We start from the raw sequence: 17,489 nt of genomic DNA, 5'->3' as shown, positions 1-17,489 counted from the left end.
ACCTTCTATCTGAAACTATATGACAGAACATAATATACACAGAACAGGGTGCCCAGTCCGCCATGCGGATAGCCGCTGGGTGGAGCTTATACAAACGCAGACATTTTTCAACTACCTCGTATTTACGCCTTTCTGCTGTGTCTTGCATTGAGTCTCTGTCATTGTTTTTCCTAACTGTTAATTTTCTATTGTTAGGGTGTCTCCAACTGCAGCAAGCTATGCCAACACTGATCTCCACCGGCCTTAGTCGTGTGCCAATACAGATGCTGATTCTGAAACACGGCTGCCATGTTGCTTTATTGTAAATCTGCAACTTTTGAAGAGCTAATTATAGGTTACATCATTTGTGTTGTCCTTCTGTGTTAAATAATAGGCAGTGTTTGCCTCAGCAGGTTAGTATGCTGTGCCTGTGATCGGAAGGTAGTTGGTTGAAATCCCAGAGTGATTTCATCCTTGGGCCATGAATCCCCAGTGTGACCCTGCCCCCAGTGTGACCCCGCCCCCAGTGTGACTCCGCCCCCAGTGTGACCCCACCCACAGTGTGACCCTGCCCCCAGTGTGACTCCGCCCCCAGTGTGACCCTGCCCCCAGTGTGACCCCGCCCCCAGTGTGACCCCGCCTTCTCAGTTTTATATTGCTTTAAATAAAACTGTCTGCTAAATAAATAGCAAATGTAAATATAGATGCTCCTCTACTTACAAACTTTCAACTTACGAACTTTCAGACATACGAACGAAGAGGTCCAAATTGTGTTCATTGGGCTCCCATTTCCTGTCCGCAATATAAATTTCTTTGCTGACGTCTGGCCGCTACTCCCACCGCGCAGCAGCGTAGCGTGCGTACTCCAAATATCCTAGTTCTTTGTACTTGCGTATACCCTTAAAATGATGTTGAATAACGACTTACGAACTTCGAGTTACGAACGGCCATTCGGAACATATCTCATTCGTAAGTAGAGGAGCGTCTGTACAAATTGAATAATTTAATATGTCAGTTAAATGAAAAGAAAAGTGGACTGTACTTCAAAGGGATTTAATCCCCTGGACCCTGATGATGCTGAGGGGACCAGTAACTCATTTTCTCTTGGAAATGATGCCCTTTGGATGCAGCCACCCCCTGCCGTGACTCGACAAACCCCGGGAGCCTCTAACAGAAATCAGCGTCACTGAGGCGTGACACACAGTGCAATGCAAATGTGTCCCCCTGTCCCCGAGTTGGTGTCAGCACCAAATGTTAACCGAGGACAGAGCAAAGCCTGATCTGATGTATAAACGTATAAAGATATTGGAAAAACTGTGTAAACAGCCAAGATGCAGCATCCTGCTCCTCCGCCCTGCCACCCCAGCGGCCCACGGATCTGCATCGTCCCGCCAGAGTCCCGGCGATCGCCAGTCACACAGAATCTGCTGGAATGCGCGATGATCCGTGCCCTCCTCTTAAAAACGAGAGGAGGAAAACAAAACAAAACAGGAAGAAGATGGCAGCATCCACCCAGGACGCACAGCCTCCACCTTCACAACTCTGCTTCTTTTACGTGTCAGGTGAGGAGCATCACCCCAGCATGGTGCTGCTCCGCGTCTCCTTTGGAGCCCATCTATGCTCCAGCTTTATTTGTCCAATCAGGAAGCGGGTCCTTGCGGTGGACGGACCTCGGCAGAGCGTGCTCACTGTAGGGGATGGATACGTGTGCGACAATGCTGCTCTCTCTCCGTCTCTGTCTCCATCTCACCCCTCTTGCGTTCCTCATCCCTCTTCCTCAGATGGATTCGAGAACATCGCAGGGCACAAAGCCCGTCTTCTTCCCGCTTGTCACCCGCAGGAAGCCGTTGCTTTCATTCTCACCGCTCACACAGACCTGACGGACACATAAGGAGAAGCTGTGATTTAGAACAAAAACAGTTCATGCTGCCCCATCTTGCTGGGAGCGCTGCGGTACCACACCTGGCCCTCCTTCAGCGTGATCTGGCCCTGCTCCTTACAGCCGATGAAGGTCTTATAGCAGCGGAACACTCTGTCGCCATGCTGCAACTGCTGGGCGAAGGAGGCAGGGAAGTAGCCGATCCGGTTGTCCATTACGCCCTGTGAGGGTCATGGGGGAAAAAGCTGATTCAGACGCAGACCCAAGGTGGAGAACACAGCTCGCAGCACAGCTGACTGAAGGCCAGTTTGAGGTTCCAATTGGCTTGTTTGAGGTTCTGGCCAGAATGTTCCAGCCAGCCTATTTGAGGTTCTAGCTGACCCATTTGAGATTCCTGCTGGCCTATTTGAGGTTCTGGCCGGCCTTTTAGAGGTTCCAGCCAACTTGTTTCAGGTTTTGGCCAGCCTATTTGAGGTTCTGGCTGGCCTGTTTGAGATTCCGGCTGGCCTGTTTGAGGTTCTGGGCCAGCCTTTTTGAGGTTCCAGTCAGCCTTTTTGAGGCTCCAATCGGCCATTTTGAGGCTCGGGCTGGGCTGTTTGAGGTTCCAGCCGACCCATTTGAGATTCTTGCTGGCCTGTTCAAGGTTCTGGCCAGCTTGTTTGAGTTTCCTGCCGGCCTGTTAGAGGTTTCAGCCAGCCTTTTTGAGGTTCCGACCAACTTGTTTGAGGTTCCGGCCAACCTGTTGGAGGTTCAGGCCGAGTTGTTTGAGATTCTGCCCAGCCTGTTTGAGGTTCCGGCCTGCCAGGCTCAGGCCGGCCCAAGCCAGCGGCATTTTGATTGCCACCTGCTGTGAGTCACGCGGTAGCTATTCTGACCTGTTATCTGTGTACTAGGCAGCACCCCTGGCTTCTGTGCCGTCCCTGTAATTACTGCACACACCCGTGTGACTTAACTGCGCTCGTCAGCAGAGCACGCCAGCGTTCATGTGGCACCTGAGATGGGCCTAGGTGGCGCTGGTTAGTATGCTACTCCCCTCAGACCTGCTGATCTCTGACCAGTCACTGCCTCATGCTAACCCCACTACTGCTGCTAAGAGTGACGTCTCACAGTGCTGTTTGAGGCACTTTCAGCACCCCCAGGGTGCTGGCTGCCGCCTCTGCAGCTTGGCCCGGTCGGTGTCCCTAACCGCCATTCTTACCTTCCACCAGTCCTCGCTGGAATTGTCCATGAGCAGGATGCGGTCGCCAGGCCTGTGGGGAAGGAGGACTTAGTGACCGATTCCGTCATCACATCTCTCAGGCTGGCTGTCTGACCTCCATCACGGCCTCCCTCTGCTCCCACCTGGGGTCATGTGTGATTTAATGGGAAGGGACTGCCCATGACTTTAACAAAGTCGCGGTGATGACGTCCCCAGCAGGGGGCGCTAATGACACTGGCACATTCTGCACAGCCATATCCCAAAGCTGTGGCGCTGATGTCCCCAGCAGGGGGTGCTAATGACACTGGCACACTCTGCATGGTCATAACCCAACGCTGCGGTGCAGACGTCTCCAGCAGGGGGCGCTAACGACACTGGCACACTTGCTGTCTGAAACAATCTGCCTCCTCTGAAACAGAAATGCTTCACTTACCCTCCCGACTTTACAGCATCGTCAGTAACTGAGCGACATCTGCTCCCATCTTCTCAACCCACCCCCCCCCCTTATGTGACCCCACCCCGATCCTTATCATCTGTCTCTCCCAGGCCAGTTCAGTGTGTCACACACTCGGCTTAAACGCCTTTCTAACGCCCTGAGTGCTGGGGCGGGTTCACCCTTCAAAATCTGATCTGCTGTTTAACTGAAAGTCTGATTGTACTGACACTTACTTGTGATTTTTCTCTTTCTGACGCTCATTTCCTCTTTATTCACTATTGTCTTTCTTTGGACTTTTTATGTCAAGTGGGTGACGTAAAGGGGGAGTTTTTCTGACAGCGCTATCTGCGTGTCTGACAACAATATGGTGTGAAACAGTATAATTATAATAAAACAGCTAAAAAAGAGACACATTCTATAATGAGGTGTGCTGTTTTGATGCCATAAAACACAAAAGCCACACATGAAAGCACCATGAAGGTGACGATCATAAAGAAATAGGGATAAAACTCAGCCACGCCTTTATACTGCCAGCAAATCAGCTGCAGAGATACTGCAGCCTCAGCCAATCATTCACAGGCATGGGAGGGACAAGTTTTCCCTGAACCGTCTGTTACTGGAGAACATCTGTGGGCGTGAGAAGGTCCAAAAGGCACGGGGAGGGGGTTCTCTGCTGAAGGCCAGACCCAAAGCAGGAGTGGACAGGAGAATCACACTGACCGAATGTCCAGGTCCTGGCTCTGCTGGGGGATGAACCTGTACAAGGCCACATAGGTGTCCAGCAGGTGGCGCTCCTCCCTCCGCAGGGTCCTCTTCACCTGGGAGGTGAGAGACGCTCAAGCTCATTTCATCAGAAGGTTCTAGAGGAGCAAGGAGGCTGTTCTGCTGCCACTCAGCTGCTTAGAGAGCAGCGGCCCGTGGTGCGGGTCTGCAGTTCTGGGGATGATGTTCTTGGGCGGGGTCTGGTTTCTGTCTTCAGCGGACGATGAAAGCCCCTTCCGGAAGGATGCCTTTCCAGCTCTCAGACAAATAAATGACCTTTTCCCAGCTGCCCAGAACCCCCCATTGGCTGCGGCGTTCTCAAACGAGGGGCTGTAATGCTGAGGGCGGATTGGGAGGGGGCACATGTTTGTCTGGGAATGGATTATTTAATGGGTCACCACAGCACTACAAAGCGCTGACCCCCCCCCCACCCCACCCCCCACTGCAGGCCTCCTCAGCTTTTGGGCGGTCCAATGAGGGTGTGTAACAATGCACATGTGACACAGACACCGAGCACCAAGGCCCCTGTCACCTACTGCCACGCGGGTGTGTGATGTTCCTTTTGTCTGACGCCCCCTCTGGATGAGAGTGGTAACGCGGAGACGCCTCGCCTCACCGAGGGACGTTGGATTCTCATGTCTCCTGCTCAGAGTGGTCACTGGTGCAGCGGCTGTGTACAACTGGTGCTAAAACTGGGCTAATATTTACCCTGCTGTGTTTGGCCCCGGAGCCAGCAGAGATCCTGGGGGTCTGGGAAGCTGGAGAAATTCAAACAATGAGACAGGCTCAAAGCCTACACTGCAGTGAGGGACTTTAGGGGTCAGGGTCACAGCCCACTCTCCAAACACACCCCCCGCCGCACTCTCAAAATAGCCGCCTCACTCCCACTGTACCCTGCCGCTCTCGTTACCTAACGGACGTCTGGGACGTCATCCTGGGGAGGCACCTACGCTCCCGTCACCCCCAGCAACATAGCCACCGCGCCCAGCCTCACGCCCAGCAGGGGGGGCTCACTGCTTACCGGCGACTCATCGGCTTTCTGATCTCCGGTGGCAAAGTGATCCGTTCCATTCTGGAGGGGCACGAATACTGAAAAACAAAGACCCAAAAGGACCCAGTGAGTGAGTAAGCCAAGGGCCCAGATGCCTACAGGCTGGGACATGGCAGAGATCACAACCCACAACTGGCATCAGGGAGACCCCCCCCCCCTTCCCCAGAGGTGACCCCTCATACACACCTGTATTTGGACGCCCACAGTGTGAATGAAGCATGCACTTCCCCTGTAAAGGTTAAGTGCGCAGTGATTTCTTGTCATGACAGTGCACATAAAATCGTGCCAATACCTGTGTTTAATCCTGCACAGCATCACAGTGGCACAGCGACAGCCCCTGCTGGCCAGCTAATGAGCTACAGCAAGGCTGCTTTTAGTGCAGAAGACAAGACCTTAAGGTGTGTAGTGGAGGGTGCAGTGGAAGGAGCCCCCCTCGGCCTGCAGTTGTGCCACACCCACCCCATACTGCCCCTCCCCCACGGGCGGCGGCACACCCACCGTTGTCGCTGTGCTTCCTGCCAAGATCCACTCTGCTTGCACGCCCCACCGCCTCCTCTGGAACTCCTGCCAAGTCGCTGGTCTGTGCAACAGGGATGGACCAATCAGGGGCCGGTTCCACGGACACCGTGGCCAATCAGGGGCCGGTTCCGCAGACACCACGGCGATAAGGCTGACGTGAGGATGCTTTGTTGTCTCTCCTATCTGAGGAGACGGGAGCAACGTGCTTTGGGCCCATTGTCATATGCAGGGCTGGGGGGGGGGGGCTGCCGGTAGTCAGGGTGCCTCTCTGGGCTGCTCAATGCTCCCAGCTGCCCCGGGATGCAGGCAGGGTGACAGGGACACTTCTCATGTCCAGAGAGGACCTAATGGCCATGACCTCTGATCTGCGTCACCAGTCGGTCACTGCTCTCCAAGGGACTAGTTAAGAGGTTTAACCACCAGGCTATAGGTTCAGGTCCTGTGGGGGAAATTAAGCTTAAAAAATATAACTAATTTGTATTTCTCCAGTAGATATTAGATTATAGATCTGAACTGACTGTGGGGGGTTCAGTAATGTCATGTTACTGCTGCTTGCCTACATGGATGTTAATTTGGAGACCCGACTGCCCATCCCTCTCTCCCACCCCCCCTCCCTTGATTGTGAGATTACTGAATTCCGGTGGGGCGACTCTGAGCCGGTGCTGGTCCGCTTGGTCTTCTGGGCCAGCGAGGTTCCGAAACGCAGGGCCTCATACACCGGATCCACTTTGCTGCCGCATGCTTGGGGGACGCAGAGGAACGCGGTCAGAAGAGACGGGGACGCCGCTGTCATGGTCACAAGCGGTCACCAGGGGGCACTCACCAATGGGCATAACTTCTTTAATGCAGCCAAACTGCTCCTGGATCAGCAGCGGCGAACTGCTGTAGCGGCGAAATCCTTTGGGCTGGGAGGGGCAGAGGGTCAGTGGGCAGATCACACAGCATGCAAAGCTCCTTAGCCCCCAAACTGAGCCCTTCCAGGCAGAGCCAGCGCCCTCCCACGGGTAGCTGACCTCTGCCGGGCCACCAGGCTACAGCAGCAGGCTTATCGCAATATGCGTCACCATTAATGTTGTAATTAGACATAGGTGCAGCACCGACTCTTAATAAGACATTCCAAGGCCTCATCTGCATTGTTGCAGGGATCACTGGCACACGCACGCAGCTCTGACTCGCATGCAGCTCTGACTCGCACGCGGCTCTGACATGCACGCGGCTCTGACACGCACACGGCTCTGACTCGCACGCGGCTCTGACACGCACACGGCTCTGACACGCACACGGCTCTCCCGGCACAGTGGGTTCATACACTAGGCACTCCCATGTACTTTGCATTAGCCAGAAACACAGTCAGACTTTGGAGCTGAACCTGCCCCACACTGCCCCGTTTCACCTGTTACACGCATCACGCCCAGGGCCTCATCACGCCCGTTACGCCCGGGGCCTCATCACGACCGTTACGCTCGGGACCCTGTCACGCCCATTACTCCCAGGGCCTCATAATGCCCCTTATGCCCGGGGCCCCGTCATGCCCGTGGTCCCCTTACAACTGCCACGCCCATGGCCATGTCAGCTTGGGCCCCTGCCTCCACAGGGTTCAGAGGGCATGTCCCCCACAGTCCATCGCCTCTCCATTCCTCTTCCTTCCTTCCAAGATTGATTCTCACCTCCCACGTGAAAGCTCACTTTCCACGCTGCATTTTCAAGAAAAACTGGTGCAACTTTTTTTTTTACCAGGGTGGAATGGGGGGCTGGAAGGAGACATGGGGATGACTGTGGATCATTTGGGGGGGGGGGGGGGGGTGGTATGTCCCTGTCCTTTTCCTCCCCGCAGAGGGACATGGGAGGTGGCTACGGCATTCTGTCCCACACGCATAGGTCTGTTTGCTCATTGGTTTGTTTGCTTGTTTTGTTCTTAACATAACACCAGTTCCGCCCACATCTGCCCCAGGCCCTGATCCATCCTGCGGCTGTCCGTCATCACAATCAGAGTCATGCTGCATGGGCTTCCGCTTCCTGTGGATCCATATGCCAGGGAAGCCTTTTACAGGCACAGAGATTAGCTGTTCTCTCACTAGCGCCTGTTCTGGGCCCAGAAAAGCAGCGTGGATGTTCCCACATCCCGCATGGAGCGCTGGCGAAGGGGAAAATGCCGTCATCACATAGTAATGCCCTTTTTACGTGTTTGGGCTCAGTTTAGTAGCCTGCCACAGGACTGCTGAATCACCGACAGACGTCACATCACCGTGTTAACTTACAAAACAAAATATATTAGAGCTCATTCCTTTACGGGACCAGCCTGCAATTAGCATGTAGTAATCATCAGCTGTATATTTATCTGACATTCTCGTTAGCAGAAAAAGACAATTCCCGTTATAAAAGTTTTAAAATGCTTCTGTTCAAGCCTCTTCACGGCCTCCATCTGGTGCTGCGTATTAATTATTTATCCTTATCAATTAATCTCAAAGCGCATGGCTGCCGTAGTAACGTCTAAGCAGGCCGGCTTCCTTCCCCATATGCTGCCATATGGAGGCACTTTCTTCCTGGCTACAAACACTTTAGTCAAACTGGCCAAGAGAAATAAACAGAGATACATGTTCTGTTTTCAGCCCTAAGTTTAGCGGCCCCTAAAGATAGCACTCTGCTCCAATGGGAACACTCCTCCTCTGTGTGTGACCCAACAACCTTATTTTCCATTCTGGAAGGATGCTGCCATGGGGGGGCGGAGGGAGCGGGGGTTGTGGCAGGTCACTGATTTTCTCCATGTGCTTTCCCAGCAACAGGACCGCACGTTAACCCCGACCGGGACCATGACCCTGTCCAGGACCGCACAAAACCATGACTGAGACCATAACCCCAACCAGGACTGCACATTAACTTTAACTGGGACCAGAACACCGCCCAGGACCATACGTTAACCCCAACCGGGACTATAACCCTGATCAGGACTGCATGTTAACCCCAACTGGGACTATAACCAGGACCAGGACTGCACGTTAACCCTGACAGGGACCGTAATCCCAACCGGGGATAATCCCGCCTGGCTGAGTTGCTGCCTGGCTATCGTACCAGGGTGTCTTTTCCTCCACTCACTCTTCCTATCCCCTCTACCTCCTTCCAGCAGAGTGGGCCCCCACCCCCAAAAGGTGGACCCCCCCGCCCCGTGCGCTGAGGGAGGATTGGGGAGGCGTGAGACTACGCCCTTCCCACCCTCCAATTACTAGATCAGAGAACTGGTGCCGTGTTATAAAAGTGAACCTCGCCTGTCGCAGCTGCCGGAGGGACGTGCTATGCCGGTGAATGCGACGCCCTCCTGCAGTGTGACTGCAGTGCTGCGCCGGTGGGGTAATGAATTAGGGGGTGGTGTTTACGGGCTGCACTGGAAATCCATCCTGATCCAAGAGACACCTTCGTCTGGTGCCTGGATGAGCCACGCACTCATACGCAGCACCTAAATTATACAGAGATTTCTGATCACAATGGACCCGCTGGATCAGTGAGATAATCCACTAGATCTTCACTGGAAATGGATCCCCCTGGTGCAGGTTCCTTCCGAATGACTTTCAAAGGTGCTGTAAGCACTGTGCTGATGTCTGACGCCTTCCTTTCACATCCACCTTAGAAACAGGACAGCAGCAGCCTAATTCTCAATGCGCCACCGTTCCACTGCACCGCATTTCATCGCCTGCGATCATTTTCCAACAGGCCAGTCAGGCAGGTCATCCAGATTCCCATAAAAAAAGTGGAGAAAGGAGTTTAATTCCAGGACCGGCAGGTGGAACACCCACGGCGGTGACGGCGGCGAGGAGAGCGACAGAGCTCACCAGCTTGCCCATGCAGCGCTGCTGGCCGGCACCATCAGTGCATTTGTGGTGGATGCTCATCTTGCAGGCTTTGCAGCGCAGGCCGTGCTTGGCGGTGCTGCCTGTAGTGCTGCCTGTAGATGATAGGGAGCGTCAGAATGCCATGGAGAACGACAGGAAGCCACAGGGAACCAGCAACATGCAAACCAGACAGACAAACTGGGATCCACTGTTACAAGACGGGACCTGATGTGATGTGACTGTGACAAACAGACAGACAGACAGACAGACAGACAGACAGGCAGACAGACAGACAGACAGACAGACAGACAGACAGACAGATAGATAGATAGATAGATAGATAGATAGATAGATAGATAGATAGATAGATAGATAGATAGATCTGAGTCTGCGAGAGTGAATGGTGTGTGACTGTGCCCTGTGATGGGTTGGCGCCCCATCCTGGGTTGTTCCCTGCCTTGCGCCCATAGCCTACCAGGATAGGCTCTGGACTCCCAATGACCCTGAATAGGACAAATGGGTACAAAAGATGTATGGATGATGGATGGATGGATGATGGATGAATGGAAACAGCAGAATGAAAGTGAAAGGTCACTGGGTTTCTGCTGCTGCTGCACTGACAGGACTCTGGCACAGGCTCCTCCTCGCTCCCCAAACGACACGCCACACCCTGCATGCTGCTCTGCGAATAACCAAGACGGCAGCAATCGGAGCCACTTCACAGACTGAGCAGGAGGGATTTCTCACAGGGTTAAAGCGAAGCTCCGAGACGAGGCCTGATCCGGCCCAAAGTGGAAGCAGCGCACAACCCAAAAACCAGCCCTTCGTGGGGTTTAACCTCTACTGATTTGCAGTGAAGTATGACTTTGGTTGCAGCTGCACACACCTGAAGAGGAAGGTTCTGGAAGCTGGTGAGGGAGTTACTGACAAGCCCCTCTAGTGTTGCTGGATGTGGGGGGTGGTTGAGATCAAGTGGGAGGGGTTAATGGGTGACTATGAGCAATAACTGACAGACCTCGCTGCCCCCATTGTATGGCCTCCTCTCTGTAACTTGACTTTAAAAGCTCCCCACAGTCAGGCTGACCCCCCCAGCTTTCAAAGACCTGAAGGTGTTCAGCCTCCAATCAATGAAATGTGACAGAGAGACCCCCCCCCCCCATGCCATCACAGACGTGTGACTTGAGCAAGTAATCACAGATTCATGAGGCTTAATTACTTCCAGAACATTCTCATTTGGGCAGGGGGGGTCATGAATGCTCAGAACAACTGAAATATACAAGAGAACAGGACCAGTCACCTAATCTCTGTTGCCCTATAATGTCAATGTAATGTAAGTACAGTAATTGAGCAACCAAATATTGCGGTGCTGACTTCCTGTTCATACTCATCAGTGTAACAGCTCTGCTTTTATGGTACGGCGGAATTGACGTATGTATGCTGAGGTCATTCTGTAGGCTGGAAAAAAGCATCACTGAGGTGTGAGTCACTGTAACGCGGTTCATCACTGACAGCTCACTCCCTACAAGTGATGTCTGCTGTGAGGCCAAGCCCACGAGTCTCAGCTTTCCGGCCCACGAGTCTCAGCCTTCCGGCCCATGAGTCTCAGCCTTCCGTCCCACGAGTCTCAGCTTTCCAGCCCATGAGTCTCAGCCTTCCGGCCCACAAGTCTCAGCTTTCCGGCCCACGAGTCTCAGCCTTCCGGCCCACGAGTCTCAGCTTTCCGGCCCACGAGTCTCAGCCTTCCAGCCCATGAGTCTCAGCCTTCCGGTCCACAAGTCTCAGCTTTCCGGCCCACGAGTCTTAGCTTTCCAACCCGTGAGTCTCAGCCTTCTGGCCCATAAGTCTCAGCCTTCTGGCTCGTGAGTCTCAGCCTCCCAGTCGATGAGTCTCAGCCTTTCAGCCTGGGAGTCTTGATGTTCTGGCCTGGGAGTCTCCGCCTTGTGGCCTGTGAGCAGTACTGGTCCTAACCAGTACTGCTGTCTCTGCCTTGTGGCCTTTGAGTCTCGGCATTAGAGCCTGTGAGTCTCAGCCTTGTGGCCTGGGAGTCTCAGCCCTCCAGCCTTGCAGATGTGTTGGCCTCACCTGCGATGTGTGAGGAAGGCCGTCACCCTGGCAGGGCTCATATCGGGTGAGCAGGAAGCCTTCCTTCACAGCCCTGGCTATGCAAGCAGAGATTATTCATCAATGACGTAGAGTACTGCCTGTGAAGTGGGAGGTAAGATGAAGTCCTCATATCAGCATCACTGTGGGAATGTTTCCTTTCCTCCAAAAGCACAAGAGGCAGGAGATGGGACATTCTGAACACAAACAATGTTTTTTTTGGCACAGCTGTTCTTTGAGGGGTGGGGGGGGGATTCCTCGCTGAGCTGCTAGCGCGTGCTGCTAAGCTAAGCCGCCTCACCTGTCCATTTGTCATTCACGCCGCAGTGAAATTCCAGCACCGCACCAAGCAGGAAAGTCACCTCCCTCCTTAAGGATGCCCCCCCCCCGCCATTGGTAAAGCACAGCCCCTTTTCTACTGGGCTAAGAGGTCATTTAACACAAAGGTCACATGTAAACAAAGGCTCAGGTTTAAGCAAACTGCATAACAGGATGATGGGCTGTGTTCACCTATAGCATGGAGGCTGTGATTATTTAAATGCCGTGATCAGTGCAGTACTGGCTTTGCAGTGTCACTGCTCTATCCGCAGGAATCACACTGAGGCAGTGGCTCAGTGGCAGACGACACAAACAGGCTTCTCAAGTTTGGGGGGAGGGGGGGCAGCCCCCCCATTAATGCTCCGGAACACGACAGACTTTGGTGTCATTGCAGAGTTCCACCTGGAGGGCACCGCTGCCCCCCCCCCCTCACTAGGACAGGGAACACGACGGCCAGAGCACGAGCCTATCTGTGTCGCGTTAAACGTGACCCCCCCCCCCCCGCGCTAGGACAGCCTTCACGACCGGGGCGGCTCACACTACCCGTGGGTGTCCCTCTGCAGCTGGGCAGCCGTGCCAGGCTTCGCACCTTCACCCAGGTGACAAGGGGAGCTCTGCTGCCAGCCCCCCCAGGATGGGCAGCTTACCGACCGCGCCCAGCCCCCCCAGGATGGGCAGCTTACTGACCGCGCCCAGCCCCCCCCAGGATGGGCAGCTTACCGACCGCGCCCAGCCCCCCCCCAGGATGGGCAGCTTACCGACCGCGCCCAGCCCCCCCAGGATGGGCAGCGCCCAGCACACATCATAAGCACCAAACAGGCACAGGATTATCCAGCCATAACCAGGACTTAACCAGCCTGCCAGCTGTGTCACTAGCTGTAGATGACAGTATCTCTTTAGCATCTAAATTATGTTTAATGTTTACTGATCTCCTCCTGCTCTGAGCCCAACCCCCACCCCCCCACTGCGTGTATCGCTGGAGGACAGACTACACAGAAGTCTCCTTAGTGCACCGTCTTGCTGACGACCTTCCACTCGCTTACGGTTTGTCTGAGGTCCCAGGAGGAAAGACTGTGAAACTTTTGACACGATTTACCCAAAGCGACCCGGCTTGGGCAGCCGCTTCGCGCGAACAGCTCGATCCGCACCCAGCCTGCCATTCATTTTCTGCTAAGTATGAGAAATGAAATTACACACTTACACATTTTATGTTTCAGACTCACAAAGAGCAACAACTGGACACCAAGTGCCCAAAACAACAGGGTGATGGTAAAGGCAGTAGAGTGATGGAAAAGGCGGCCGCCTGGTCTCTGACGGGCATGGGTTCGAATCCCTGGCTTTAGTGTCTGCTGTCAGCTGCACCCTCAAAGTTGTCATTATGGTCACTGGCGATGTGATGATGTGAGATTAATGGAGCACATCAGCAACACATGTCAGCAACTGCGAGAGCAGGAAATGTGACCGGAATGTTCTGCTGCACCTCCCCCCTTGCTGTCTCTCTTCTGGTGGCCCTTTCCTAATTACCCTCCAGATGTCACCCCGCCTCCCCCCCCAGCACGGACATGGAAGCCCAAACGCAGAGTCCACACAGCAAACCCCACCCCCCCAACCCCTACCACAGACACAGGGTGTGAGTTCCAGGATGAGTCCTGTCCCTCGTGTGCCTGTGAATGTGGTTCCATCCCGAAAAGCAGATGGTCATGAGGACTGCGGATAACAGCACAACAGGGCCGTGGTACACACCCACACGCAGGCGCTAAGGAGGGCAGAGGGAAGCGGAACATCTGCTCTGGGACCTCAGGAAGTCAGGATGGGGGGGAGCAGCTGCGACCTTCTGACTTTGAGAGCACCCAGACCTCCAGGGGACGGGGACTCCCGAAAGCTTGCCGCTGTGGGACGGAGAGTGGGTCCCACGCTCACCTACGATCATGTGGTTGCAGACGTCGCAGAAGATGGGCTTCTTGAAGATATGCTCCAGGAAGCTGTGTGAGGCGGCAGCGGCCGCCTGCAGGGGCGCCCGGCCCGGCGAGCACACGGAGACAGGCAGGGGCTCCACCTGCAGTCGGATGTCCCCACTGGCCCGCTGGAAGAAGTTATCTGCACTCTTGCTGCGGAGGCTCTTGGTCTTGAAGGAGAGGGAGCGCTTGAAACGCTGCAACTGCGGTTGGGGGTGGGGGGGGGGGGGTGGGGGGTGGGCAGGAAAGAGTTTAGGCTTTTAGACACACAGAGAAACTGTCTCCCTGTTACCTGACTGGCATGGCTCACCATGTACACTCTGGAGGTGGGTGGAGCCTGTGCTCCTGCCCCACCCACTTCCTGTATAGACCCTCTAAGCTGAGCCCAGAGCAGCAGCGGATCATCAGGGAAGCAAAAGTGTCACGAATCTCTAACTGGAAAGAGTCGATATGGGGAGGGGGGTGGTTATCCTGACGCACCCCCACAGCTTTTAATCTTCTTCTGTTGTCACTCTAGTGCCATTAAACTGCTGAGTTCCCCCGCTGAGCCCCCGCCCCCTGCCAGAACAACCAGCCTTTTAATGATCCACTTTGGCTGTTTGCTTCTTTCATAGCCTTTGCTGTGAAACGAAGCCCTTTCTGATGAATTTTTAATGAGTGATCGATGACTGCAAACGCCAATGGGAATAAATCATTTCGTTAAACTGGCAGGACTTTAAGCGCTAATAAAATGGAGGCTCTCATCTCGCTGTGAAGCATGTGGGATTTTATTCGTTATTTTATCCTAAATGTCAGGCAATGAAAATACTGCTTATAACACGCAGCACAAATACCCATTATACACACACACACTGTATATAACACACTATATATTACGCTGATTTGGGGGCCATTCAGCATCACGCATCACAGGTGTTAATGAGAGAGCAAACGCCACGCGATGCGTGCAGACGGTAACCCTGCCATAAGCTCCAATGTGGCCAGCCAGCTCATGAGCCGAGAGATCTTGGAGCTCCCGGCCTGCTGGGAGAGTGGGGTGCCATGCGAGAACAGAGATTTCTCTGCAGATTTCTCTTGACCCGAGACATGAAGCAAGACCGGGGAAGGGGGGGGGGGCATTTCTGCAACATGCAACAGAGTACATACTCCACGCTAATCATCTGGGACTCTCCTTCAAAGCCATGCTGTCAGGAATCTGCCTCTGACTGACAGGAAGGCCCGCCTCCACCTTCTGTGATTGGTCTTTAACTAGTATTCTCGTATTTTTGTGGTCATGTGACACTCTGCATGGCAGAGCTCCATTTCCGTCTGTAAGCGGACGTCAATGTCGGCATTGCTGCCCTCTGACCCAGAACAGGCCCCCGAGCCCTGACCGCCAGGGTCAGGAACGAGGGGGGGTCATACTGGCAAGCAGTGGCTGCCTCACACTGCCGCCCCCACTTATTGTCAGGGGGCATTCGATCCACCAACACTGCCACCCATTTTTGACATCATCCTTTGTGAGGAGTGAATTAGAAAAATGTGGAAAGTTTCAGCAAGACTGACATTCTGCCCTCAAAAATGATCTGCTGCCCTGCCCGGTACATCGTGGTTGCTCATGGCGCTGTGGAGCCCCTCCCCAGCAAAGCCACACCGCAGTCCCAGGTGAGCACACGGGCCCTGCCCACAGCCGCTAACGGGTAGCTTGTGGGGGCGGGCTGCTGTGAGCCTCCAAGCAAGACACTTCCGTTGTAAATCCCAGCAAAGGTGAGCGGGACAGAGCAGCCATGCTGACCTGAAAACCACACTCAGCTAATCACCCTGCCCAGGACGGGGACAGGGATGAGGGCCGGGTGACCGGGGGGCCACAGAGATGCCTCCATCCACTGCAAGTGTCCACAGGATTTTTGAGTTTGGTTGAGGGTCTCACTGCAGGAAACATGCTGCAGAGTTCCCCAAGCTCCATAAGGAACATTCTAGAAGGTCCGTCCATGTACCTTTGTGTGGGTTCACATGTCAGAAGGGGCACTTCAGTTGTGGTTAATTTCAGTACAACATAAATGTACATATTACAACAAAGTTAGATAAGGCACTCCGATACGGGGGCCAGACAAGCAAGTTAAACTTGACAGTAGTGATGTGAACAGGTATGGGTAGAGCATGTATTATAAGGAGAGAGACAGAACAGAGGGTCTCTCAGCAATCTCCCGCTTACCTACAGTGTTGCGCGAAAACTAAACTGGTCAACAAATGACCTACAAATGGTCGTGAACACTGTCAATAGTACATCCCCCCAATCCCCCATCGACACTGCAACTGGTTAACAATAACAGACACATGCCGACTCGGTTGTATGAATTATTCTTACTTCTGTATTACTTTATTCTGTCGTTTTCTCGTGTTTCTATTAACAGCATTGTGGTACCAGTGAGAATATGAACTTACAAGGTTGCAGGGTCACACTCGTGAAGAAGCATAGATGCACATGCCGATCGCCTGAACTCTGTCGGCTACGCCTGGGGCCGTTTGAGCATGAAAATAAATACTCTTGACATTATGCACATGCGACATGCCATGTGAATAGACAGTAAGGCAGAGTGGACCTGTGAAGCAAACTTGATTTTCAGCGAAGTGCGATCGACGTTTGGGAAACACGTTTAACTGCGAGCCGATGCGGCGGCTGCGATAAGCACTATTTGAAATTCAGGACCATCTGCTGTATGCATCAGTGCAGCTAAAGCCTTGCCAAGCAGACAGGTATGATTTTTTCAAAGTGATTTTGCGAAGACTTTTTTAGACGTGGCAGCTCTCCCCGGCATCGGCATGTTCGCTGGCGAGTGATGCGTAAACACGAAAGTGACGCATGTGTCCCAGTGAGAGCATTGTCCGGAGTGCCGAGTCGGGTCATCTTCGCCTACCTTTGATTCCTGCTGGTTTATGCTTGAGGTGGGCGACTGCGGGAGCTTCTCCCGTTCCTGCTCCTTGCCCGTGCTGTCATCTTGGATCGCATCCGCTGGGGGAATCATGCTTCCAAACGCTTTAAGGAAGTCGGACGGTCGCTCTTCAGAGCTCGGCGCTCTCTCCCGGTGGTGTGTCCCGAAGCGGAGATGCCAGATAGACGCGATGTCTGTTCGGTGGCAGAGGTATTTACGATGGTGTCCGTATGGATGTTTCTTGAAGAGAATAGGCAATCCAGAAACAGAACTTTGTCACCGAATTGTGACAGTTTCTTCAAAATGCTGTGTGATCTGCCAAAAATGATCAATCTGTAATCAGATCATTTAAGAAGTATCGCTCACTAAGAAACGGCACTTTCCTCGTCTTTCTGTGGCATCATGCATAAGCCCTCCAGCTCGCGCGCAGAGTGACAGACAGCCACGAGCACGCGGATGAAGTGCCGCGTGAGCAGTCAGCTGGAGGTGCGTGTGGGCGTGGTCTTCGCAGGGCGGGGTCTATGGGTCCCGTGGGCGTGTCATGGCGCAGACAAAC

At 53.7% G+C, this 17,489-nt stretch overlaps 1 protein-coding gene across 1 annotated transcript; it reads right to left on the bottom strand.

Annotated features, from left to right (window-relative positions):
- Window positions 1-587: 587 nt before the first annotated feature.
- stac (SH3 and cysteine rich domain) lies at window positions 588-17,403 on the bottom strand. The gene is made up of 11 exons (XM_023834686.2): window positions 16,919-17,403; window positions 13,987-14,224; window positions 9,649-9,761; window positions 6,648-6,729; window positions 6,456-6,565; window positions 5,804-5,885; window positions 5,276-5,343; window positions 4,213-4,310; window positions 3,057-3,108; window positions 1,942-2,079; window positions 588-1,855 (listed from the first exon to the last, which is right to left on the bottom strand). The coding sequence occupies exons 1-11, from the start codon at window positions 17,024-17,026 to the stop codon at window positions 1,757-1,759; spliced, it is 1,188 nt and encodes a 395-aa protein (XP_023690454.2). The 5' UTR covers window positions 17,027-17,403; the 3' UTR covers window positions 588-1,756.
- Between the last annotated feature and the right edge of the window lie 86 nt (window positions 17,404-17,489).

The sequence above is a fragment of the Paramormyrops kingsleyae genome, chromosome 14, assembly GCF_048594095.1.
Source record: "Paramormyrops kingsleyae isolate MSU_618 chromosome 14, PKINGS_0.4, whole genome shotgun sequence".
Classification (NCBI taxonomy): Eukaryota; Metazoa; Chordata; class Actinopteri; order Osteoglossiformes; family Mormyridae; genus Paramormyrops; species Paramormyrops kingsleyae.
This window is presented reverse-complemented; position numbering and strand designations above follow the sequence as displayed.

Excerpts from the sequence above, each read along its gene's own strand:
- stac (XM_023834686.2), bottom strand. The coding sequence starts at position 17,026 with ATGATTCCCCCAGCGGATGCGATCCAAGATGACAGCACGGGCAAGGAG. Across the intron at positions 5,886-6,455 it reads AGTCGCCCCACCGGAATTCA|ACCAGCGACTTGGCAGGAGT; the intron begins GTAATCTCACAA and ends CCTGTTGCACAG. Across the intron at positions 3,109-4,212 it reads AGCCAGGACCTGGACATTCG|GCCTGGCGACCGCATCCTGC; the intron begins GTCAGTGTGATT and ends CCTTCCCCACAG.